This window comes from Anabrus simplex, chromosome 4 (assembly GCF_040414725.1).
Source record: "Anabrus simplex isolate iqAnaSimp1 chromosome 4, ASM4041472v1, whole genome shotgun sequence".
NCBI classification, from domain to species: Eukaryota; Metazoa; Arthropoda; class Insecta; order Orthoptera; family Tettigoniidae; genus Anabrus; species Anabrus simplex.
Window position 1 is genome coordinate 304,114,417 of NC_090268.1, and position 27,725 is coordinate 304,142,141.

At 38.5% G+C, this 27,725-nt stretch overlaps 1 protein-coding gene across 3 annotated transcripts in view; it reads right to left on the reverse strand.

Annotated features, from left to right (window-relative positions):
- The window catches only part of Herp (Homocysteine-induced endoplasmic reticulum protein), a 165,413-nt gene that overhangs the window by 14,869 nt on the left and 122,819 nt on the right, over positions 1-27,725 (reverse strand). For 2 of the 3 annotated variants that reach the window (XM_067145641.2, XM_067145640.2), the window contains exon 6: positions 23,777-23,924. In XM_067145641.2, the coding sequence (XP_067001742.2) occupies positions 23,777-23,924 (148 nt within the window). Of the gene's footprint in view, positions 1-20,566; positions 21,091-21,170; positions 21,285-23,776; positions 23,925-27,725 lie in introns of those variants that run through there. The other variant, XM_068227254.1, reaches the window with a different exon arrangement.

Genomic DNA, 27,725 nt, shown 5'->3' on the forward strand with positions numbered 1-27,725 from the left:
TTTACAGTGGTGATACCCACAAGGGAGGAGTGGGCCGCGGATGCTGGGGCCCGTCTTAAGTCTGGGGGCTGTACATGGTACACAGATGGCTCACGGACGGAGACGGGCACAGGCGCCGGGGTCTGGAGGCCTAAGACAAGGCTCTCCTTTCCTATGGGTAAATATGCTACTGTTTTCCAGGCCGAAGTATATGTAATACTCGCCTGTGCTGTATATATATGGAATATGCCTGGACACAGAAGACATCACTATTTGCACTGATAGCCAGGCAGCGCTAAAAGCACTATGTGCAGTTAAAACATCAAAACTGGTATGGGAATGCCAAAATATGTTAGATCAGCTGTGTGAATTTAGCTCAGTTACCCTATTCTGGGTCCCTGGACACACAGGTATCAGTGGAAATGAAGAAGCTGACAAACTAGCGAAACAAGGCTCAAAAGGTTCTTTCACAGGACCAGAGCCCTTCCTGGGAGTGTCACTCCGAAGTGTAAGACTGGTAATATCCCAGTGGACAAACCAGTCTCACTTAGATATTTGGAAGAGGTTAACTATAGCAAGGCAGGCACGTGAACTTATCAAAGGGCCTAGCCAAAGTTATAAAAAGGTCCTAATGAATTTGAATAGGACAAGAATGAGAATGGTAGTTGGACTGTTAACAGGCCACAATACCTTACAGAGACACCTACACATCATGAAAATCACCCAGGATCCGATGTGTAGAAGATGCGGTAAGGAGGAGGAGACCTCTGCGCATGTGTTATGTCAGTGCGAGGCTCTTGCAAGCACTAGACATCGATACCTTGGCTCACATTTTGTGAGCCTGGAAGACATCAGGAATACCAATATCCGGACACTGGTATCCATTATAGGAGCACTAGGGCTGGACTAGGCAAATCCGTTTAAGGGGCACAAAGGGTCTTCATAGACCTACGTGTGGAGCTCTGCGAAGACAGGGCTCACCCATTTCTTATCTATCTATCTATCTATCTATCACTGTCAGTTGAAGTATTTTCTCTTTCCAGACAATCATTTCCACTTTTAACATCACTATTTTTAAGCCAGTTATGAATAGCCTCATCCATGCCGCACCTGATGCCGCCATGACTGTTTACAACTGGCAGAAAACTGAGGTGCTTCTTATTTTCCACATTTCAGCTAAGTTACTATTTACACAGAGAAAATAGCTTCAGGTATCATCCGACATCTATTGGGTAAGCTGCAAAACAAACAGAATAAATCTCTCTGACCAGCTAACCGTGATAATGAACGTATGAATGTTCTCTGCACCAGAACGGAAGTGTCCATCAAAGTATATTTCCATCTTATGATCGCAGGATGGAAGGTTCCGTCAAAGTATGGCATGGGTTAATTTCAAACTATGATTTCTTATTTTAAAGTTGATTTCTTTTTACTGCAAGCTATAATAAAAAATGCTTAATAAGTGCTACCTGATACAGCCAGTACATACTGTCACTGACTTTCTTGTACAGCATTTTATGCTCAACAACAAGGTAGAAGGTAAATTACAAGAAAAGCATTATGCCTTTTGAAATGGAAGAAACACTAGACTTCATCTTCAGTATGAAGCAGTTATTGGACAAACACTGAGAATATGGAAGAGATATGGTGATGACATTCCTTGATTTAGAAAGGTTTATGATAGTGTACCCAGAGCAAAGGTATGGAAAGTAATGCAATGGAAAGGATTTGGTAAACAAATAATAGAATATGTGCAAGCAATGTACAAGAACTGTTGCAGCAGAGTCAAGGCACATTGGGAGTACAGAATGGTCTTGGAATGAATCTGGACTACAAGGAAGTGTGCTGTCACCACTTACAATGGTTATGAATAAAATTGTGAAGGAGACAAAGGTAAAATATGGGGACAGGGAGATTAAGGTAATTCTGTTTCTGTTGGTGTGGGGAGTGAACAGGAAAGAAGTACAAAGGCAACTTGACACGTTGAGCAAGCTTATTGAAACTTATGGAATGAAAATCAGTGTGGAAATGAGTAAGGCAATGGTGTTAACTAGAGGAGAAAGATGAGGGCAAGTAATTTAAAACCTTGAAAGAGTTTTAAGTACTTCAGAAGCAAAGTAATGCAGGACACAGGGCTGGAAATAGAAATCAGGAAAAGGATTCAACAGGGAAGTGCATTCTACCAGACTGAGAGAAACGTGGTGTGGAGGAAGTACCAATGAAGTGTAAAAAGATGATTTATAAGATGTATTTCTGTCCAATACTGATATGCACCAGAGACCTGGACAATGACAAAAAGACAGAATAAAATCCAGGGTAGTGGAATGGAATTTTTTAAGAACTACGATAGCACAGATTAAGAAATGAAGATGTTACAAAGGAAATTGGAGTGGAAAAGCTTTCTGACAGAATGGAGAGGGATAAACTTGGATGGTTTGAACATGCAAAGAGGATGGAAGATAGAAAGATCCTGAAGCAGATGATGAAAATGATCAAGGATAGTATAATTACAGTAGAAGAAATGTGGATTGGAACACAGTTAAGAAGGAACAATGGTGGTCAGACAGAGGAAGATGGAAAGGTGCCATAAACATCCCAACCTGGCAGAAGCTGGAAAAGGGAAATTGATGGAGACTTGGTCTGTCATTGCCATTTTAGGCAGGATAAACCAAGAAAGTGCTCGGATGGCAGACTTTTCTTAGACTTCCTTTACTAAAATTGCCACTGCTACGCTCCCTTTTATTGCAGATTAATGTTTTATACACGTGAATCTTTCTCAATGGTGAAAGCTGCATCAAATTCTGTTTGGTGGCTCTCATGATTAACATGTACCAATACAAACAAACATCTAAGGGGGAATTTATAAATAAACAGATTTGCTCTTTGCACTATGAGGTAATGAATGGTGTGTGTACTGTACGTGTTCTGATTAGTACTTGTACAGTCTTGGTTTCATAACACTACTTGTCACATGGACAAATGAATGAAAGCCACATGCTTAATATATGTATTCATCAGCTTGATCCAATCAGTTTTTGTTAAATTCACTGCATACTGATATACAGCAAAGTAATGTTTAAAAGGGAGAATATGGGAAATCATACAGGTACACAAGTACCAGCAGGAAAACAGAAGTGTGAGGAATGGAGGAAATGCCAGCATAATCTGAACATCAAGCTCTCTCCAAGGCTTACAACCTTGGTAGTAACTTGGTCGGAGTTGAACATCGCTGGCCCAATCACCTGTTTTTCAACTGTCAAAAACATAGCAGAAAGTTCATAAGAAGTTACAACCCCACGTGGTAACCAATCCACCGTCACCAGGAGTGATGCATGCAGGTATTCAGATTCTGGGGAATCTGCACGGACATGTCTGGAGGAATCTAAGACTTCAGGAAAGATCATTCCCAAACACCGGAATTTCTTTGCTACCATCAATGCCAAATGTCTTCTAAAGACAAGCAAGCTAAAGCAACTCACCAATAGTTCGTCCTAACATCAAATCCTAATAGCAGCAATTCATGAGAGTTTTACAGATGAAAAAGTCTGAGTCAGAAGGATTTTCAAAGGTGAAGCTGGTAAACATGTAATCAAATCTATCCCTCGCCTAGGCACTGGATTTATGGTCAACAGGAAGATTCTGAATTCAGTCACAGACTTCACATCTCCCAAAAAGCTGAGTCCCAACACTCTCCTTCCAAAGCACCAAGAAAATATATACTATCACGAATGTGAATGCTGATTAATCAGCCAAACAAGAAAGACCCAGATGAAACAGGTAGATTCTGGGAAGATTTCGAAAACATCTTTCAGTCCCAGACAGACATACAACCATATCATGTCTATCAAACAGGAGATTTTCAAGAGACTGGACATCTGCCCTTATTCACCCTCTTCATAAGAAAGGTGACAAAAAGAACGTAAACAACTATTGTGGTATTTGAATTACAAGATATCAGAATCATTCCATATTAACAGTTTTTACTTCTGTATTACCTACAAGATTCTTTTGAAAGCTTTTCAGACTAAGGCAGAACAACTAGATCCACAACTGGGAGAATACCACGAAGAATTCAGTGAAGGACAATCTTGCATTGAGCAGATCATGAATCTAAAATCTACCCTTTCATCTACAGCTCAGGAATAAGAATTTTGCAGTGACTTTTTCAATATAAATGGTCTGTTGCTGGAAATTTTAAATTTTCCAGCTAACCCATTCTTGGTTGCCAGAGTTTCATCCCAGTGTGCCAATTTGAGCTTATCAGTTGGTAACTAGCACACCTACCATGACGCATAACTAGTACATATAGTGGAGGCCACTGCGTAGGCTATTTGGAGCCACAAACAGTGCCAATGCACTAACTATGAGAGGACTTTGCTTTGTCCCTTTTACAAAAAATTAATGCCTGCAAGGCCATCAGATGATAGAGATATTGATTCCTATAGGGAATCGAAAATATTTGTTCTGAATAAGTAAATTCATAATTCCAATAAAAATGGTCCATTATTGGAAATGGTAAATTTTCCAGCTAACTCATTCTTGGTTGCTAGCGTTTCTTCCCAGTACACCAATTTGGGCTCGGTAACACAAACTCATATGCAAGGTGCAATATCAAGACACTGTGTCGGATGAGGTAGCTATTTTATCTAACTGATGCATCTTCAACTAGATAAAGGAGAATTCCCAACATCACAACAAATGGGAAAATTATAAGAATAAGTTACAACTTGTGCAACAAATAAGCAAGTGACATATAATAAACTGCTGAAAAGGAAAATGTAGAAGATTCCAACACAGCATTGGAAAGTTAATAAATTAAAAACAAATGTACATATTTTTGTTGGGCTGCCGAGAGAATGACTGACGTTTCTGTACGGCATTGCCAAGTAATCTGCTAGGAGACATGCTCTTTAAGAGAGCTCCAGCAGGCAAACAGTTGAATACAGGTCCGCAGTCCAACACTCCAATTCGAACTTCAACAAAATTTCAGTGTGTGGTTAAGCTACTTGGTGGATGGAATAATTCAGAACGGAGGTTTCTTAAAACTGCAGACAGATGTCTGAGCACACATGTAGTAAATGAACCAGGGTTAATTGAGGTATGATTTTAGGAGCCATAATTGTCAAAATATTCAATAACTAGGGAAAGGAAAGATTCATACTTTGCTATAGCCGCAAATTTTAATGCAAATTCTGACTGAAAATAATGCAAAAATAGCAATATTTGCGACTTTGAAGAAAATTCATTACAAATGCAGTTTTTTTATATAGAAAAAACCATGGTTATCGACAGAACTGCCTAAAACTATTTTCAACCATTAGTATTGATTAGTATTAATTGAATGGATTCATTAATAATAGATTTATACAATGGTCATATGAATTTTTTTCGCTTATTACTGATAAACTATATCTGCAAGACATGAGATGCATGTCATTTTCTTCTCGAATTTCTGATTTTGTACAAAATTTCTGTCGATTACTATTGAGAAGCTATACTGGCACGTAATAATGTTATTGGCTTTACGTCCCACTAACTACCTTTACGGATTTCGGTGGCGCTGAGGTGCCAGAATGTAGTACCACAGGATTTCTTTTACTTGCGAGTAAATGTACTGACACGAGGCTGACTCATTTGAGCAACTTCAAATACCACCAGACTGAGCCAGGATCGAACATGCCAAGTTCGAGTCAGGAGGCCAGCGCCTCAACCGTCTAAGCCACTCCGCCCGGCACAAGACAAGACGTGAGATGTATGTTTGAACATCTCGGCATTCCTAGATGAATGAATAAATCTGCATTCATCGTTGAGGTTATGAGGCACACGGCTATAAATGCCCGTGAGAGGGCTCGGCAATATTCAAACGAAGGTTTACATGCCACAGATTCATTGACAGTATTTTGAAAATTTTGTAACTGCAGAGTTGCTTGGGAAAAGGACAGTATTGTAAAATATGTTAAGAGTGAAAAACACGTAACAAAGCGATGAGAAAATTCTATCACTGTCACTGGTCCATCTCAACGTTAGACAAAATACACATCTATTACAGAGTGGTTGCACAGCTGCAAACGCCGGACGACTTCCAAAGATAACTTATCAAAAATAACAGTTGGAAGTTTTTACAAAAGCAAATACAGTGAAACCTTGTTAGTGCATTCCTCATTAACACGTTTTTCCGCTTACCACGTCGTAAAAACAAAGTCCCAATTCTCATCGTATCATAATAAATCTACACAAAGATACCTCACTTATCACATTACCGAATTTTCACTATTACCGCTTAGTATGATCACATTTTCCTAGACCTGAAAATTATTTTGTCATCCCTTGTGGAAGGAACGCAATTTTCAACTTGGGTAAGAACCCTCGTTGCAGTTGTGTGATAACGAGAAAAGGCTTTTAATTCTTGAACTTCACAGGATAAATTGCACCTTCGGGAAGCAACCCATAAGCCTCAGAAATGATAAGTTTTGCTTGCTGGTTAGCAGTGAAACTGCAGAATAACAGAATAAGCCTGTTTGTGTTTGTATTTTGCATTGCATTCAGAAGTTACAAAATATGTTTGTGTTTAGTTGTACAGTGAAGGGTAGCATATATTTGTCGCACGATAGCCTACATCTGGAACATAATCGTGTGAATTTGACCAGTGTTGTGCATATTTCTCTTGTGATGGCTTAATTATGGATACACCTATGGAGAAAGTTGTGAAATTTCTTACTAATGAAGACAAAATAAAAGTCTGTCAGCAAGTCTACTGGCATCCATATCTTTAAGCACGCAGAGTTGGCGTGAATGTTGAAACTTGCACCTTTCAGTTTCGACTTGATAACTAGAATCGGTCTTGGTCGGTCGGAAGTTTCCTTAGATTTAAAATGGCGGCCTAAGTCATTCTGTTGCAGTCAAACATGGCCGTGTATAACCTCCAATTCATTGTCTAAATGTGTGACCAGAAAAATAATGTTTAATAACTCACTGGTCTGAAATAAAAGGCTTCTACTAACATTTGTTTTATAAAGAGCACCGATCTATCCCTTGCCTAGGCACTGGATTTATGGTCAACAGAAAGATTCTGAATTCAGTCACAGACTTCACATCCCTCAACAAGCTGAGTCCTAACACTTTCCTTCCGAAGCTCCAATAATGTATATACTTTTACATACTTCAAGAGTTGGAAAGACTTCAGTCTCTGACAATGAAAGTCGACCCCACCCATTCCACCATTAAAACCAACTGCCAGATTGGGTTCTTTTTGATTGGACTGAAACAAAATCTGGTCTATTGTGCTGAGTTCACAAAAAGTGTACAGGCTTTTTGTCAACCCATTTTACAGTTAGGATTTTGTCTGCTGAAGCAAAAGTAAGTTCTCACCCGCTCTTGTTGCATTCTGGTTTTGTCCCATAGTTTCTATTGGCACTATCACTTCAGAACTGAAATCGGAATAAATTTTATCACTGTCAGTTGAAGAAGTATACTCTGATATTTTTATGGGACCTGTTCAAATAGTTTCTTATTATTACTGTTTGGTGTTTAACACTTTTCAGTGCGCCACTGTTATTTTATAAGCCCCAGCAGAATAAGCTTTCATATTTGTTCTCTCATATTTTTCAAACATTTTAATTCTCTCTTCTCATAGAGTTTTCACTGTACCCACGGATATACAACGTAAAATCCCCTTATGTCGGGAAAACTCTTATCTAGTTTTTCCATATCCCTGTTGGATAGTTTTTATCTGTGTATTCAGTAGTATGTTTTCTCGCTTAACAGGTTCCTTTTCCTTGTTACCTGGAGAAACGTCTTAAAGTTTTACTGTATCCCATTGGCAAAGCTCAAAAACCAAGATACGCTACTTTTGATAAAACTAGATGCTAATTTTTCCAGTGCTTATCAATAACTATCGTCTAAATACTTAGTAAATGTCCTTCTGAGTGACTGGCAGGGTGTGGTTATATAAGTAGTGTGGGAGGTATGTTTAGCAAGCTCTCACCCTGATTTGCATTCTCTTATCACATTTGTTGACATGGTTGACGTGTTCAGCCAATGTATACACATCCCGTAAGCAACAGTTCAGCTGACATGATCTATGGTCCTGTTATACTCAGTAGCTATCTTAACCCCTTGACAATGACCTCCGTATGTTATATACCCCTCCTTTTCTTCACATGCTGGTGACCTCCATGTGTGATAAAGACCGCTGTAGGCCTAACTTCATTTTGCTCTAGCTTGTAAAATTTTAAAGTTGTCGAGATGACATATCTTTGATGGTGAAGATCTCTGCCCTCCTTGTATGTATGAATCAGCCCGAATCAGAGTTTCTTCTTTCTTTCTAAAGTGTCTGAAGTAGTCTGACAACTTTCCGCTTGAGAGCATATAGGCTTAAATATCTGCTACATTCTAGTGAATGTATGTTTCATTACAGGATGTTTCCTTATGTAGATTGATAATACAAATCGCTCTCTCCTCACTGATATGAATTTTGACATCATCTGGTGAGAACTGCATTAAATCTTTCACTGCCTTGAAACCTCTTATGACTCGTAATTACTTGACTCGCTGACGCTTTGAAATATGATACTGCTTGGTGCAGAAGCATGGTATGATGCAGTTTGAATGAACAGGAAGTAATTTTTAATAAATCACAGACACCAGCAAGTGAGAGTGGGCTCATAACATATGGAACAGGAGGGCATGGTGCGGTGGACAAGTAATGGACAATAAAACATGCCAAATTATACACCCTCTTTCTCGTGAGCTAATCGTCCCATTATCCTGGAATTTGTGCTAAATGAATATTTGAACTATTGTTCCCAGTTTGCTCAGCCAAAGGTCTTCTAAGAAGGAAAGGAGAAGTTGCAAAAGTTTTGAACTTCCAGGTTAGATTTTTGCAACCTACCAGACCAGTAATTAGTTAGGAAGACAGAAATGCTAATATTAATAAAGAATATAACAACTGTCACATTCATTCTGGCCCTTTTCCCACTTTATTGGGGTTAGCACTCCACGTGGATTTGGCTTAGTTTTAGAACCGAATGCCTCTCCTAATGCAGACCCCATGGTATCAGGTGGTTGATATAACAAATGAAGTAGTCTTCTTTATGGCCCTTTTTGCAGTTTTTTTTTTTTCAATTTGCTTTATGTCGCACCAATACAGATAGGTCTTATGATGATGGAACAGGAAAGGGCTAGGAGTGGGAAGGAAGCGGCCATGGCCTTAGAGGTACAGCCCCAGCATTTGCCTGATCTAAAAATGGGAAACCATGGAAGCAGATAGAAGAAGGAAGAATCTGTCTCCTTGTTTCTTTGAAATGGGAACTTAACGAAAGTCACTGGCTGATACACACATGAATTTCCAAAGCCTGCAAGGTGACTGTAGGAATTAAGGTTGAACACAGATTATTTCAAGAACGTACACTCAAAAATAGAGGACAGGTAATAAAGTGACAGCATTAAAGTGTGGCATGTTTACAACCAGCTAAGAAGAATTCTGAAAAGTAAAGAGACACTAGCCAAATATTCATGCAACCAAGTTATGCAAAGTGACAGGAAATTCACAAAGCAGAGTATACCTTATTTCACATGAGAAGAACGCACTCTCTCACAGTGAGGAAAGAAGTTTATGCTACGATAGAAATACAGGCAATCCATAATAGTTAACACCCCTACGTTTTAATACACCGATGCCCGGTTTCACCAACCCTTGTTAAAACGTCCTGACGAACATCAAATATGACGGTCGATCAAGGCTCGACGATTCGTTAAAATGAGAAGCGTTTCACTAACACACTTTGGCTTTATTTGAAGCTTCGTCAAATTTGACGATTTATCAAAATCATATTTAGATGTCCATGACAAATTAACATATGTTGGCCTTTCCGAGTGGCTAGTAAAACAAAAGAAGGTTAAAAAGCAATAAAATTCTGTTCCCGCGAGTTATGTAATGTTTCCCTATTTAATTAAACTCTTACCTAAAAGTTAGTTATTTAACATAGTTTTGATTAACTGCTAAGAAGAAATAGACAACAAAGAAACATTTAAAAAAGGGAGAGAATTTCTCCAAAGAGGAGAAGGCACTAATGGTAAGGCTAGTTGCTGAAAAGAAAGATGTAAAGGAAAATAAGAGATGGTTTGATTGTAAAAGAGAGGGAAAGAGGTTGGGAACAATTAACAGACATGTTTAATGTTAGAGATTGTTAAAAAAAAAAAAAACCAAAGAAGCCGTTGAAGTAATTTATGACAATTTTAATCGCAGGTCAAAACAACAGAAGGTCCAGGATAAGATTAACATGCATAAAAGAGGAGGTGGACCAGCTGAAATGTCATCATTAGATGAAACCACTTCCCTAATTATTATCTATTATCTGTGATCAAGTGGAGTCCATTCCTAATGAGTTAGACTGCAACGCTTTCTACAGAGACCAATTAGACAACACCGGTTACAAATGATGCGATAGAGATAAGACAAATATGACACATAACCTCTCTGCTGAATAGGCCCAATTTAAATAAAGTGAAATAGACCGAAGCAGCCAAATTCCGTGAAAACTTTCCGAACTGTTTGAAGAAAGACGAAAACTATACAACCTACAGTTCAAAAACTTAAAAGAAAAACACGATTCAGAAATGCAGCTTCTTGAAATGCAGAGGGAACCAAGTATTTGAACAAGTAATTATCTATTAATCTGCAGGCCTACAGGCTCAGCAGCAGTCACATGATAGGCCAAGGCCCTTCAGAACTGTAGGTCCATGGGGTTAGGTTAGTTAAATATTTATTAGTAATGTAAATATCGAGCCTCAGTGGTTCAGGCGGCAGTGCGCTGGCCTCTCACCGCTGGGTTCCGTGGTTCAAAGCCCGGTCACTCCATGCGAGATTTGTGCTGGACAAAGCAGAGGCGACAGGTTTTTCTCCGGGTACTCTGGTTTTCCCTGTCATATTTCATTCCAGCAACTCACTCCAATATCATTTCATTCGGAGTGCGAAGGGCTTCGGCAGCTGGCACAATTCCTATCCTCACTGCTAGATGGGGGCTTCATTCCATTTTTGACCCGGTCGAATGTCTGGAAACAGGCTGTGGATTTTCAATGTAAAATATTGGTAGTATTTAAACTATTTTTTTAAAAAATTTCTCTTGTCCCATATAAGGGATAATTCTAAATGCTAGAGACCAATAACTTTTGCGTCTTTGCATTATGTGACAAAATACATATAGGTCAAAGTGAATTGACTAACAAAAACTACATTGATGTAGGCACAATTTAAATTGAAAGCAAATGAGTTAAAACGTAATGAAAATAAGTTCATATCACTGCATAACAACATTGTATTAAAATGCTTACAAATTTGTTTGTTTGACTGGACTACTTTCCTAGATGAAATGAGTTTCGACAATCCTTTCACGAACAGCAGCAGGTGCACCGTCATGAGGAACATCTACAATAGGGACAGGTACCCCATCAAATATAAGGTCATTTCTGTCATGAGCTCTTTTCTCTTGGAAATACTCACGGAGCTCTTGATCCTCGGGGGGGGGGGGATTCTCCTCTCTAGTTTGTATTGCAATATTGTGAAGAACAGCAGTGGCTACTATGATGGTTGATGCAGCTCTTACTTTTGTTCTTAAGACTACCAAGCAAGTACTGATGTCGTAGCCGAAACCAGTGTCAGCTACTTCAAGGAATCCCATACTATCTCTTCACAGTATTTCTTGTCTCCATATGAGCTTTGTTGTAGTTTTCTTGACCTTCAGTCCTTGGATTCAAGAAGGAAGTTAGAAGATAGGGGGCTATGTGGTAACCATTATCACTCAATAAATGGCCTTCTGGTATTTTTCCCGTTTCGAACATCATTTCTGTGTTATCAAAAATGAAGCTATCATGTATCGAGCCGGGCCATTGTGCTACTATATTTCTAATCAATAGATTAGGGTCTGAAATTGTCTGAACATTAATTGAAAAATATTATTTTCTGTTGCAAAACCCTTCCGCATTATGACCACCAGGAGACTGTATTAGTATACGAGTACAGTCAACAACCCCTATTACATCTGGAAAATTACATAATGAACACAATAATAATATTTATGTTCACTATATTTTCCCTTAACAAAGGATAAGCAGTTCTTTCCGTATAATTATTTAAATTGCAATACACATAACTGTATGTTTACAGTATGGTAGCCATTTTAATTAACTTGTAGATCGTCAAGTGAGTTGATGATCGAAAAACCAATCTTCAAAGTTGGAGCATTATAGGAAAAGTAAATGAGCAGATACAACATTCACTTGAAGACGTAGAACGGATGATAAAAGAGGAGCTAAAAATAAAGGGACAAACCTCACTAAAGCGAGCGGAACACACGACAGATGAGACAAGCGATACATCAGACCGAACACATGAAGAAGAAGTGAGGAAGGAAACATTCACACAAGTGGTAAGAAGAGGACACCCAAGAAAAACAACAGTCGGGACAAGACAAACGACCAGAGGAAGAAATAAACTACAGGTGGCCAAGAAAAGAGCATGGCTCTATATATGAAAGCTACACAAATCTACCACACCAGAGATGATAAAAGATGATGATGATGATCCTTGTTGTTTAAAGGGGCGTAACATCGAAGGTCATCGGCCCCTAATGGAACGAGATGGACGACGTGATATATGATAATTAAAATTTTAAAATGTATCCACCGACTAGAGTTTTAAAAAATTGGTGATGAAGAAAAATGATTACGAGGTTAAAACAATCAGTGGATCTAATTCGCAATGCCTTATTTTCTAATAAAATAATAGAAAATACAGGTAACAAAGGAATAAGGCATTGCCTGGAAGTACATATATATAATTCACATTAGACGTTAAAATAACACATTAAAATACGCAACACAATCTAAAATAAAGTCCATGGGATAAAAGTGCAATTAACACAAATACAATAGGACAAAGGACATCATTACACACAATAAAAGAGACCATTATCCCTCATAAAAAGGATGACGAGGTCTGCTGAGTCGGGAGGTTAAGCTTACGGCGCAGATCGACCAGGTCCATAAGGATGTGTACCACGGTAAGATGATCGCCACAAGTTCACACTGGAGGGGGTTCTCCTTTCAATAGATGGGAGTGTGTCAGGATACCGTGGCCGATCCAAGACGACATAATACCACTCCTTCCCTCCGAGAAGCCCGAAGTTAAGTCCTCCATACATTCGTTGTTCCTTTTATCGCTCTCAGCTTATTTGGAAGTGGACTGGCCTGCCATTCCAGAGATGATAAAAGAACACCTAATGGAAAACGATATTGATAGTGATACACAAGTGGAAGAATTAACCGTTACGGACAGAAACGAACCATACAGAATCAGAATAGAGTTTAAACAGTACAAGATTGCAGAGGACCCAACCTTCTGGCTCAGGAGCGATCGTATGGCCATTTTATTTTTCAAGACAAAGCACAAACGCTGCGCTATAAGAACCAGGAAAACGAAGTGGAAATAACGACACTACTATGGAATATAGAAGACCTAAGAAATGCAGTCAACATGATACTGGAAGACATCTTTGACGAATACGACATAGTAACACTCGCAGAAACATTCCTAACAACCCAATGGAGCACAGATAACTCCTATGCAGCGCACTCGTATGCAAGCCAGGGGGAAAGAGGCAGGCCAACAGGAGGAATAACAATGCTAATAAAACCAAGGTTAGCACCGTTCAAGATATTGCAAAACAAAAACATACTACTAGTAAAGATCAACGTGTGCACAGTACAAAATGCCTACTTCCAGCCGGAATACAAGACAGAAGAAACCTAAGAGGAGATCAACCAGGCCTTAAGCAAGACGAACAAAATGGACGTGTTTAAAATGGGAGACCTGAACTGCAGAATAGACGCTCCCACACAGAAATCAGGAACTGTAATCAGCTACACAGAAAACGAAGGACTAACTCTGGTAAACAAAGGGGAAGAACACACATCTCAGACCAAACGGGGCTAGTACAATCGACCTCGTGTTCACAAACAGCGACATGATCCACCAGGAGATAAGAAGAGACATCCCAGTGAGTAAACATATACTGATATGCACCGTCATGTATGTAAAAGACCCACAACAAAGAAACACCCCTCAAAAACAAACAAACAAACAAACAAACAAACAAACAAACAAACAAACCGTCAAGGGAATCGACAAGGACAAACTAAACACAGAAGCGGCAAGAAAAGCATTGAAGGAAATACAAGAAGGGAAAATAAACGATGCACTTGACATGATCAAAGGACATATAAAACAGGCAATAGTCAAGAAAGAATGGAAAAAGGAGAAAAGCCAAGCCATGGTTCAAACAGGAGTGCTAAGCAGCAAGGAGAACTGCGATCACAGCCCTCCACAAGGCAAGACAAACAAAAATGAACGAAGACCTATGGGAGTACAACAGCAGGAGAGCGTACAAACAATTTCTGGAAAAGCACAAGGAGATATACACAGCAGAAGAGGAGGAAAACTTATCAAACAAGCAGAAGAGAAATGGTACAAAGTGGCCTCACCAAAGAAGCCCTAGTTCCCAAGAGACCTCCCAATTAACACGTGGAAGGAACATTTTAAAGAAGTACTTCAGACCAAAGAAACATGCCCAAAAATCCCAAGCGGGGAGGAAGAAGTGGAGAAATCCCGCCCCTTTTCCACAGAAGAAGTACAAACTCAAAGAACAACAAAGCCTGCGGCCCAGATGGTATTGTTTTTGAACACCTAAAGGAAACAGCGCAAGTTCTCGCAGACACCTGGATGGAGCTCTTCAACGAATACATGAGGCAAATATAATTAATAATGTAATTCAATAAAGAATTAGTAATGTAGTAGTAACGGAATTTAATAATATTGCATAATATAGTATTGAAAAAGGTGGACCATACGACATTAATTTAATAATTATTATTATCACAATTTAATACGGATCAAAACCATGAAGTTTATATCGTATGATACCTGAGGCAAGGAAACATACCAAACAAATGGAGAGTAGCAACACTGAAGGTGCTCTGTAAGGGCCAAGGAGATACAAGGGACCCGAACTCTTATAGGGGAATAGCCCTGGAGTGCACAGCCCTAAAAATACTAACAAGCCTACTTACCGAGAGATTACGACTGATGACGGAACACATTATACCGGAACAACAGTTCGGCTTCGTAAAAGGGAAATCTACGATTCAGGCAGTGAAATGCATACGCGATGCCATCGAAACAGCTCTAGAACACCCAAGTGGAAAACTGCACGCCATCTTCATAGATTACACTAAGGTGTTCGGCCTTCTAAATAGGCAACTGATATTAAGAAGAATAGAAGAAATCAAGAAACCAGACTCATACAAAGCATCTTAACCAAAAACCAAATAGAAATAGTCTCAAGAACAGAGATGATAAAGCAAACGAACAGTGTCCTTCACGGTGACCCTTTGAGCCCCCCTGCTCTCACAATAGCCAGTGCAGCAGTACCAGAAGAAACAGCATCAGAAAATGTCAAAATTCACAGCTATGCAGACGACATGGTAATCTTATCCCAAGAACTTCATAATGCCCAAGAAGCCTTCAACAAACTTGAAGCATGGGCCAAAAAAAGACTTGAATATAAATGAGATGAATAAAGTAAAGATGACATTTAGAAGGGGCAGAAGACTGGCAGCGAGCGACTACATCCTTTATAAAGGATATCCACCGCGAAACATACCAAACTTCAAATACCTATGAATCAAGCTGCAAAGCCGAGGGGACACTTAAGACCTACACATCAGAGAACGCGTCACAATAGCCAGGATGGCAGCAAATAGCATAAAGAATCTGAGAAAACTATCTTTGGAAATGGCGAGATCATATTCCGCTTGAAGATTGCACCAATTATGACCTACGGATAAGAGGTGATACGGAAGAACCTAAACAAGAAAAATCTAGAAACATAGAAAAAGTCAAAGCTCACTTTCTGAAAAAAGTTCTAAGTCTATCAAAGTACACATCTTCATGCTTGACCTACATACTAGCAAAGGAACAGTTCTTCATAGAAGAACTTTGCCTATACCTGCTCCTGCCAGCCACCGAAGCCTACAAAGATCTACTAAGAGAACTACCAAGAAGAAACACGATATATGGCCGGAGTTCTTTGCCACGGATGCGATGATCTACACGGACTGGACTAAAGCCAGATAGGACCTAGACACATCATGACGAGAGTAGCAGTCCATGGGTTTCACCACTGACTATGCACAACAGAGAAAAGTTGTTATTATCAACTAACATTTAATTTTACTATCAAAGTAAAAACCTGGAAGTTCGTTATCATTAAGAGTGAATTGTAAGCTACACACACTTGAACTAATGCAATACTAAAAATGAGTCATTCCAGAAGAGGAGGGCAAATCCGCCAGCGACCAATAATTTTTTTTATTTTATTGATTTTCCTGATACCTGAGACCATGCCTTATATAACATTAACCTGACACAAACTGGCGTACTTGCCTTTACTAAACTGAAAATAACTGCCGTTTCAAAAACTACAGAAACTGTGCTGTCTGTAGCAGCTTCGTAATGGTCATATTGGTCTGCAAAAGAAGGGCAAGTGCGCTACTGGTCCCTCGCTAAACAACAGCTGATTGTGCAGCCCGTCAGTATAAGCATTCTAACGAGTCAAACGCACAAGTGTAACCGTAGAGAGACATTACATACATAATTAATAGAAGTTAAATTATGTGTAACAGTGACAATCAGCTTGGCATATCTGATTATTCCAAGAAGTGTCAGAAGCATATAAAACAATCGATAAACATGCAAGCAAAGATTAAAAGGAATAAAGGTGAGACATACATTAGTGCGAAAACATCATGAAAGGTTGCAGCTCGCGTTGTAGGTATTCTGTGTACTTCGCAGCATTAATAATGTTATTTGCTTTATGTTCCACTAACTACTTTTACGGTTTTCGGAGACAGAGGTGTCGGAATTTTGTCCCACAGGAGCTTTTTACATGCCAGTAAATCTATCGAAATGAGGCTGACATATTTGAGCACCTTCAAACACCACCAGACTGAGCCAGGATCGAACCTGCCACGTTAGGGCCAGAAGGCCTGCGCCTCAACCGTCTGAGTCACACAGCCCAGCCTTCACACCATTAGATATGGACAAAATACAATATATTTTTAATTATTTCCGGGACTTGGATGATTATAATCTACTGAAAGCATGGTTGATGGGAAGAGGTACCACATTAAGAATAGGCCAAGCAGAAACACTACAATGTATCCAATACACTGTGATTCGTGACAATACGGCATATACTGTGTGCCCCAAAGGCATTTTTACAGTATCCATGGCAGGAAAACATGGATGCACCATCAGTGCTGAAAGGAAACAATCTGTTCACATTTTTACAGTATTCATGGCAGGAAAACATGGATGCACAATCTGTTCAACATCACGTAAATAGATTGCCTAAAATGTCCATCCACTACAGTCGCGCAAAAAGCGCTCATAAACAATACCTCCCTACAGATTTAAGCACTAATTCTCTATATTTGTTGTACTGTGGTGGAATAAAGGAACACAATAGAGACATGGAGCTAGTGAGCAGTAAGTATTATGTGGATGTGTTTAACAGCAACTTCGATTTGCGTTTTGCACCACTGAAGAGTGATACGTGTGGTTGCTGTGATCAGATGACGAATGACATTAAGAATCCAAGTGATGCAACTGATGACAAAATAATGAAATTGCAAGCAGAAAGAGAAGATCTCTTGAAATGTGCTAAAACAGCACATTCCAATTTAAAGTATTTCAGAGGTAACCAGGAACTCTGTGTGGCTGTGATATGTTTTGATTTACAGCAAGCTATAGGCACTGTGCAGATAGACTGAAATGCTGCTACTAGCACTACACAGTGGCCCGTTCTGAAACAAGAGGCGAGGCGTAGTGCGAGAGTCTCAGTACAACACGTGTGACATTCGAACAAGTTGCGGGTTTAAAGCGATTCGATTCGAGGATCTAAGTGAATCATCATGCAATAAAGGAAGAAACCTTGTTGTCAGTGGCTACGTGAACGGCGTTGAAGAGTTAAATTCGAATGGTTTCGGATACATCACAGGAAAAGTCGCCCGACAAACGTCGGTCACTTTGCCGCCTTATATTGTGAAACTTGAGGTAGGCAAGGTGTAGTTAGGTAACGATTTGTAAAGTTTATTTAATAAGGATTAATTAATGAATGTTTGCTAAGTTGTACGCATTTTTATTTTGTGTTCAGGTTGACTAGAATCGTAATGTCTCTACCAGCCAGTGTTTCTGTCCTGCCGGTGCCAGAGGAACTTGCAAACCCGTAGTTCTGCTAGTGTATTAAATAAATAATGAAAGTGCTGTCTCCAAAACAGACCGTCCGTGACATTGAGGCAAACAGAGCCCGAAAACAATGTCAACAGAAAAATATAGAAAAGGCAAATGCGAAGAAGAACTGTTCGATAAAAAGACTTTGGAGACATCTCTTCCCCCCTTCGAATCGACTGAGGATATTTTAAAACACATCCCTTGCAGTCTTCGTACAATGCTTCGAGCAGAAGCAAGTACTGAAATCGAACAACCGTGCAGGGCCGTAGTCACCTCATTGATAGACAGGGTAGTGAATGATGTGGAGAGAGAAGAATGTGACGAGATTGTGACACAGCTATTACATTTACAAGTCTCTAACGACTTGCACTTGCGAGACAAATACACCTTTCGCACTGTGAGTGACGAAATTCTTTTTACCAGCAAAGTGCAGGTTGATACAGATCATATAATTAAAATCTCCCTGGACACTATCTCAGTCAGGAAGCGCTCGATGGTTTCAAGAAAGAAAGATAAGAATATCTGCTAGCATGAAAGCACATCGGATCAAAACTAGGCGAAATAACTTTGATAACTTATCTCTCGCATTTGTAACAATCTCCAATTGGGGGAGCTGCTTTGAAAAATCTTTCTCACGGAAGTGAAATGGAAAGTGAAGCAATAGAATGCTATGGAAGTTCATTTGGTGTTTGTGTTATTCGATGTGGGTTTTTAAAATTGCTATTTGTTCGGGGCGTCGACCTTGAAAGATCTTTTGCCCCTACTTGCACCATATGTTATAAACCTGCGTGTATTTGATATTGCGGAAGTGTAAAACGTTGAATGTGAGGAAAGGAACATTAAGGATGACACAAATACCCAGTTCCCAGGCCAGGGATATTAATCATTTACAATTAAAAACTCCTGACTCTGCCGTGAATCGAACCCGGGGCCGCCGGGTGCCAGGCGGACGCGTTGCCCCGCGGAGCCGGACTTCAATGTGGGTTAACAATCTACAATAAACAACCTTGAATTTGTGAATCTCCAGATGGCATAGTTCTCAAAGGAAATGTAGCTGACAGAGTGTTAGAAGTGTCCATCTTCCTGTAAAGATAAACCAATAGTAGATGAGTCAGGAAATGTGCGAGTACGTTATCTTTACTTTGACGAGCAAAATAACATACAGTTAAAGACAAGTCATATGTATTACAGACAAATACAAATACTGATGTATGTAACTGGCATGCGAAAATGTGATCTATATGTATGTAGCAAAGCACAACAGTTGACAATACCTATTTATCAGGAAAATAAGTATGTCGAGGAATGTCTCACCAAAATGACAAAGTTCTATTTCAATAATTACTTGCCAAAAGTGAGCGGTATTACTAATAATAATAATAAGAAGAAGAAGAAGAAGAAAAAGATAATAATAAAGTATTTATTTGTCAATTCTTGCTTGTTGAACGATGAACAGATGAAAATGTAAACAAGGGATGTATAAAACAAACTGATGGTAGAACAATTCTCAAACTATTCTTTAATTATTGGAGGTTGCAAATTTGTTAACACACAACACATATGTACGATGTCATCCATGTGTGGAAAAAGTTCTGTTTGTAATTTCTGTAATATATTGTATATTTTGATTCTTTTAATACACCTTTCTACGTGAATTCTAACACTTCCAATATTGTAAGTACTCTCAACTTCCTCAGCTGTTAATCTCCCATCATGTAAGAATGGTGGTGTCACGATAACGGCACAGCGGCCAGATAAGTTAGTTCTGATGCCAGGAAATCCTTTATCAGCCATGACCTAATCGCCAGGTTGAAGGAAAGTCAATAAACCACTGTCGGTTGTTTATGAACGAGTCTCTAGATCTTCCACCATAACATTTAGATTTGAAGGCGATCATACCACTAGGCGTGATTGCAATTAAAATTTTGCAGTGTAGCAACCCTTGTATTGAGAATAGAAATACATTATCTGATCTACTTGGGGAGGCTGTTCAACCCTAAATTCCGTACAGTCAATGATTTGACAATGACCGTAATTTCTCTTAAATGCTGGAGGCATTGTTTCTTGAACACTTTCCTTACTAAGCCAGAATATGAAATGAATTCTTGTCCTGTGAACACCGAACAGCACACTCAAAGCAGAATAGGACAGTAAGGTTTTCATTTTCAGTAGGAAAATCAATAATCTGTTTTGTTTTTTTTTGTTTTTACATAATTTCAAAACGTTACAGTTTGGTAATAACGCAAGCAGCAAGGCAAAGACGTTGAAATTCACACCTGTTAAATCACGCATTTGTGTATTGTTCCTTATGGAACTGTAGCCTTGGAAACCTGGACCCTTGATGTCTGCACGATAGTCTTCCGTTCCAAACATTTTATCATGTTTCGTAACGTCCCCTCCCAGACCGAAATTAAGTGGAATACATGCTTGTGTATTTACATCGTTTTCATTTATTGAACAAGAAAACGAAGTCTGAACAATGAAAATCAGATACATCTGTTCCCACAGATGCATCCTTGGTTATGTTACTTGGGCAAACTGTACTTGAAAATTTTCCGTCTAATTCTTTCTTTTTTAATCGCTAGAGTTGTCTGTGAAAGCGCTGTGAGCTGGGTCCCGGCGATACATTCCTCTTCTTGTATTCATCCGGAAATGTTGTCGGAACATAGGCTGGACTTGGTGGGTGTCCAGATCTTCTGTTTCCGATGAAATGTGCACTACATATTCTTGAGTAAGTCGTAGGTTGCCAAAGTGATCCATCAGTGCTAAAAATTAAACCAAAATTAAATTGGATCAATTGAACTTATTACAAACATGTGCAGTATATAAGTGTAGGCCTACTTACTTCGTTCAGTTAACTGCTTGTAACCATCGCCTCTTTCGGTCCACTTCTATCGCTAGTTTTGGAAAACAATACAATTGTACTTCACTTCCTGTATTTGCGTAAGTATTGGAACATCTGAAAACACAACAATTGCGGTTACTTGATCTTCTTTTCTCTGCTATTATCATCGAAGTAATAACACGTTCAGTCATAAGAGGGCAGCTACTGCGAGTCTGGAGTTTGCCTCGCGTGTTGTTCTCCGCCCGGCCGCTAGAGCAACACGTACAGTGCCTATACCTGCTTAAGATAACACGTGTGCAGTATTAAAGAAGAAAAACTTGGACCTGTAATTTCTGCATTCATGATGTGAAGTGTGGCACTGCTGTCATGCATGAGTGGAATGAAATTGTAGTGAGGCCTGGTTTAACTGAAAAGGCTAGCTGCCTTGACAACTACATAAACTGCCGTATTCTGGGCGAAATAACAAAATTGGTTATGTTCAGTGACAATTGAGGCTGCCAAAATAAGAATACAAACATGCTTCTAAATGCTTTCATAAAATTCACGAAGATTTTATGACAGCGAACATTACTTTATGGTGCCCGGTCATTTCTATCCACCGCGCAACAGATTTTGGCCACATGGAAAATAAAAGGTGTGGAAGTATACTCTGAGGAGCAATATATCACACTTATTTGGTGCAGCAGAACCACCAGGCCATTCAAAATGGTGAAAATGGACAGGAATATGTTCCTCGATCATGGTGAGCTGCGGAAGTCCATCTCGAAGAGAAAACTAAAGGAGACAAAATTTAGGGCAGGCAAAATTTTTGTATACTCCAGCCAATACAAACAAGGCTATGTCATCAAGACCGTCTATGCTATTGAAATGGCAATCCCTACTGAAGTTCAGCTACAGAAGGGCAGGCCCAAGTCGTATGGTCACTCAGCCTTTGACCTCTCTGACTGTTCTGCGAAGAGTGTGTGTGTGTGTGTGTGTGTGTGTGCCACTGCAATAAAGCTCACTAACAAGAAAGTGAAGGACTTCGAAGTTCTAATAATCTCTGTACCAACTCTCAAGAAGTTTCTTGACAATACACTCAAACAAAACTTGAATGCAGCTGTGATTAATTTCGAAGCACATCTTGAAGACAAAGATGTAATGGTCCATTAGTGTCTGTGTTCCCAAAAAAAGCAAGACCACTATTGATTGCAGGTCAATAAGCCGATAGGTATCTGCATAGTTTGTTTTAACTGCTGACAATTCGTGAGTGTCAAAATTGAATTTGGATTATTATATCATGTTACTCAATTCATTCTATGCCTTTGCTCTAATGCATGGTATTAAAATTATCATTCTAATGATACCTCAATAATTTGGTCCATGAACATAGTTAAATAAATGTGTCCATATCTCAGTTTACAGAGCATGATTATTTTAAAGAGATGTCTGTGGCAGATTCACCCTTATCTCATTTATGGGCACACAAACATTGAATACCAACATCTCTAAACCTATGTTGGCTTCCAGAAAGCCTCATATGTCACACACCTTATGGACTGCCATCTCTGAGCGGTTAGCACAAGTATGCCTATCTTTACCATTCACTCTCCTCCTCTACCACGTGCACTCTTTCTATCTGTCCCAGTCTCTCTCGATCATTCCGTTTGAGTCTAGTCTTGGCCATTTCCTGTATATTTTCTGCATTTTTATTTCCTTGTTTTTTCTAACTTTTCCCTGTTTTTAAAGAAAACAGGTATCATGTGTGGTGTGCTGTATGTAAAGAGAAGAGTATTAAAGATAAACACAAACACTCAGTCCCTGAGCCAGAGGAATTAACCGCATGCAGTTAAAATCCCTAGCTCAGCTGGGAATCAAACCTGGGGCCCTCTGAACCGAAGGTCAGCATGCTGACCATTCAGTTAAGGAACCTGTCACATAATAAGGGAAGTATTTTTCTGTCAAGTTATAAGTAAGTAGGAGTACAACAAACAAGTATGAATCCTTTAAACATGCAAGACAATCTGAATGGAGACACTGGAAATGACACCTAAAATAATTTTCAGGACTCTTTACCACATGGTACCACTGACAAAGTATAAGAATATCACAAACTACAACCTATCAATAGCTGTATTTCGTGGGAAAATTATAGATTTAGAATTTCACACAAACATGCCCTTGCTTTTATAAACATTCAACACAACAGCACACTCAAACATCTTCATACAGTATATATCTTATTTGCTTTAATACTGTGCTTCAGTTGTCTTGAATAATACATTTATGTAGCTCTGTTATTCTGATGAAGCTAACAGCCATCATACTGGAAGAATGCCACACGAAGAGTTTAAAGGAAAAATAAAACTGTATATTTCCGTGCTGAAAGTTTAGTTCTCTGTGTAGGTTATGAATACCGACTGTACACTATGTATTTGATGCGTTTTATATTTATGCACTTTTCTTATCATTACTTATTTGATATTGTAGTTATTAGCTAAATAGTCAAAATAAATAAAACTTGGAGCTCCAGATTCTATCTAGATATTTTCTACCCTCATGTTACTTACGACAATTTCCCAGAAAATATTAAAGGGTGTCTATGGCCAAATTCACATCATACTTACAGGTACATTAGTATTCCAAGTGCTGCAACAATAACAAATCTTGTGGGAGATGAATAGAAGTACACAATACTAAATAGTACCATCAGTCTGCTCATGAAGTAAAACCAATCCAGCCAGTCTCTGTTACCTCTTGCCTCATCTTCACCCTCTGAAATACAAAGAACATGTGTATGGTTATGAACTTAATATTACAAACAATGTATGCAGCAAAGAAATACAGAGAACATCAGTAGGAAGTTTTCATATAAGTATGAATAATGCAGTGTCTAACATGATAAGTACACTTGTCAGGATAAATTAATTAACATCTAACTCAACAGGAAATTATATACAGTACTAGCAGTTACCAGCGGCTCTGCTTGCGTGGATTTTGTAATTTGATAAAAGTAATCATTCCTCGGTACTGTACTAAGACATTTTCTGAAAATCCCTAAAGTATAAAAACTCTCCAGAAAATTGAGTTTCATTTACCCCAGAAACTCTTTGTAAACCACTTTGTGGTATTGCCTTTTGGGGCTAAAATGATCATACGACATAGAACTGTACATGTAAGAAACAGTCTTCTCTCAAGTCAAAAAAAGTTTATTTTTAAAGGAGATTACAAATACCAATTTTCACGTCTGTAACAGTCAGTTTTTGAGATACAAGTATTCTCATAATGAGATACAAGTATTCTCATAAAAGTTATTCAACCCCTTTTTCACCCCTCTTAATGGAATTTTCCGAAAACAAAAAAATACGTGTTTATTTTTAAAGGAGATTCAAAATACCATTGTTCACGTCTGTAAAATCTTTAGTTGTTAGGATATAAGCATCCTCATACAAAGAATTCAACTATTTTTTTCAATTCATTCACCCCCCCAAGAGGATTTTCCAAAAACAAAAAAACAGATGTTTCTTTACTTGAAGAGAAGATTCCAAATACAAATTTTCATGTCTGTAACATCTTCAGTTTTTGAGATATAAGTATCCTCATAAAAATAATTTAACTCCTTTTCCACCCCGCCCCCGTCAAGTCGATTCCCGCCCCCAAATGCATGTCTATTTATAAAGTAGATCCCAATACCACACATCACGTCTGTAACCTTCAGATTTTGATATAAGTATCACCATAAAAATAATTATACATTTTCACTTCCTTTCACCCTACCCCTCAGGTGAATTTTCCGAAAACAACAAAAAAAATGCATTTATTTATAAAGGAGTTTCCAAATACCAATTATCACATCTGTAACCACTAAAGTTTTTATTAGATGTAAGAATCCTCATACAAATTACTCAATTCATTTTTCAATTCTTTCTCCCCCCCTCCCAATTGGATTTTCTGCAGCACTTTCTGCATCCTTCAACCTCACCTTAGACACCTCTTCTCTCCTTCTCCCCTCCTTTCTTTCTTTCTTTCCTACCTCCCTTTCCCTATCTACTCCTTTGTTTACATCGCCTGCTTCCTACAACAAGTCAGTGCTTGTTCCCTATCCACTCCTTTGTTTACATGGCTTGCCTGCTTCTTCCAACAAGTCAGTGCTTGTTCTACACCAGACGTTAGAGGTGAGTCTCAAATAATTTTTCTTTTTTTAAAGTTATTTTCTGTATGTTTATTGATTCCTAATTCTGGCTATCATTTCCACATTTACTTCTTTGCCTGAGGTCCTAAGTCAACTTAAAGACATCATATTATCACAAGATCATAACCATAATTTCTGTTATTTATGTATTTTAATGTTATAATTATTCCTGCAACACCTGTCTGGTACACATATGTTTTAGTTATCACATAATATGTTTAATTTTATTTGGCTGAAGATGGCCACGAAGTGGCTGAAACTAGTCCCAATACAGATGTATTTTTTACTTGATATATTGTATTGAAAAGGTGGACTCTCTTGTCAATTTATATCCATCATTGCTAGGTCCTGAATGATAAATACACATTACATTTTGAATTTGCCCTGTTGTTTCTGTTTTTGTAGCACTCACAAATTCTCTGAAATTCATGTTGTCCTGTCAATAATGCGAAACTCGTATTCAATGACACACCTGTTTCTCACTCCGCTGTCATCTCTCAACTGCGTTAAACTAACTCTAGCGTCACTTCACCCGAGTGCTATTGTGATTAGAATATGTAATATCCACTGAAATCCCTGATAAAACCAAGGATAATCTTTAGTCAAAATCCACATAGTACATAAAAAATTTCTTCTGTGGGTTTCAAAAAAAGGAGGAGGGGGGAGGGACACACACCTAACTTCCTAAACAACTTTTAAAATGTTAAAAGAAAACACTAATGGCTACTCTTTACATTCGAGAAGAAGAAACAACATGCCAGTTCACATTGTTTGTATATTTTTGTTTTTTTCTACTGGTTTAAGGTTGCAATAACACATTGAAGGTTTTTGGCGATGCAATGATGGGAAAAGGATAGGAATGGGAAGGAAGTGGCCATAAGGTACAGCCCCAGAATTCGCCTGGTGTGTAAATGGGAAACAAAAACCATCTTCAGGGCCGTCTAGGGTGGGTAAAAAAATTGTTCACAGTAAAACATTTTGTGTTGACCATTCATTGATACTTTTATCTTTACTGAAATATTTTCAGCCTCACATTACTATGGAAATCTGTTCCAGAGTACATAGCATGAAGTATCCATAACTATAATTACAAAGACCATTATCCCATGCAAGTTACCTGGAACACAACAATAACATACATATTTTATGTTGCTAATAATATTTTGATGAGGAAATATTAATTCCAGGTGCTTTGTTACTAGGTAAGTTCTTCAATGCTCAGTCAGGTTCTGATCTCGGCAAGTACCTCTCATCTGATCAGCATTGGCCTCTTCTCTATCAGTACATATCATCTACTTCTTTCTTTTCATAAAGTTGATAAAAGCATTCTGCTATCTTTATGTCCTGTTGCCTTTTCCTAAGAGTATTCTACCATTTCAGCAAGTAATGCACATATCTGTATTTCCGTTGTTCATCACTGCAGTATTTCGAGAGTTATCCATTAATTCCTACCTGATCTTTCCTTCCTTTCAATTTTCCTTAATCCGCAGCTCTACTGACCTCGCTCATTCACCAGGACTGTCTGCTCTCCATGTAGTGGCCAATTCCAGGTGTTGCGTTTTTACATTTGTACATTTCTTTTTACCATATGTATGAAAACCATATGTACGAAACTTACCATCTGAACAAATTGAGATTTATGCATAATAATTTCCATGTGATACTTAATAACCTCCACATTTCTCTGTTTACTTTTCATTGTAAACTTGATGTACGTGATTTTATAAAATTTTAATACGTAGTGATCAGTGTCTACATGGAAAAGACTTAAATTCACATACCTTGCAAATTGTGATAACTCTTATTTGTATATTATTTGTAATGTTAAGATATTGTTTACAGAAGGACAAAGATATCTTCTTTTTTTTTTTTTTTTTGCAAAGAAAAGGAAAAAAAACAAAAATGTGGAAGTTGTATAATACTTTCATAATATAGTTAAAGGCAATTGTTACATGTTTACAGCATAACAGGATTACACACACACGAATCAGTGCTATGGCGTCATGTCATGAGGGGCTAATAAATCTTACACTCCCCATCAAATACGATCATTGAATGATAAAATGTATGTTTAATACTGTAGTAAGTAAAAAGGGCGTGATGGCGCAGCGGTCAACCATCAAACCGACTGGGTTTGTGTCCCAATTAATACATGTATGATTTGAGGTGAAAATCGCATCTAGTGGTTCGGATTTCGCGTTAAAAAACGACAAAAGAGAGAGGAGTCTCGTGGTTAATGACTGTGAGATTATCAGTCACGCAAAACTACAAGCTTGCTTTCCTCCCAATACCAACAACAACAACAAGGTATATAATTATAGATACTGGAACCAACCCGTGGCCTATTTCATGAAGTAAAAATGTTTTTATGAATTGTCACATTT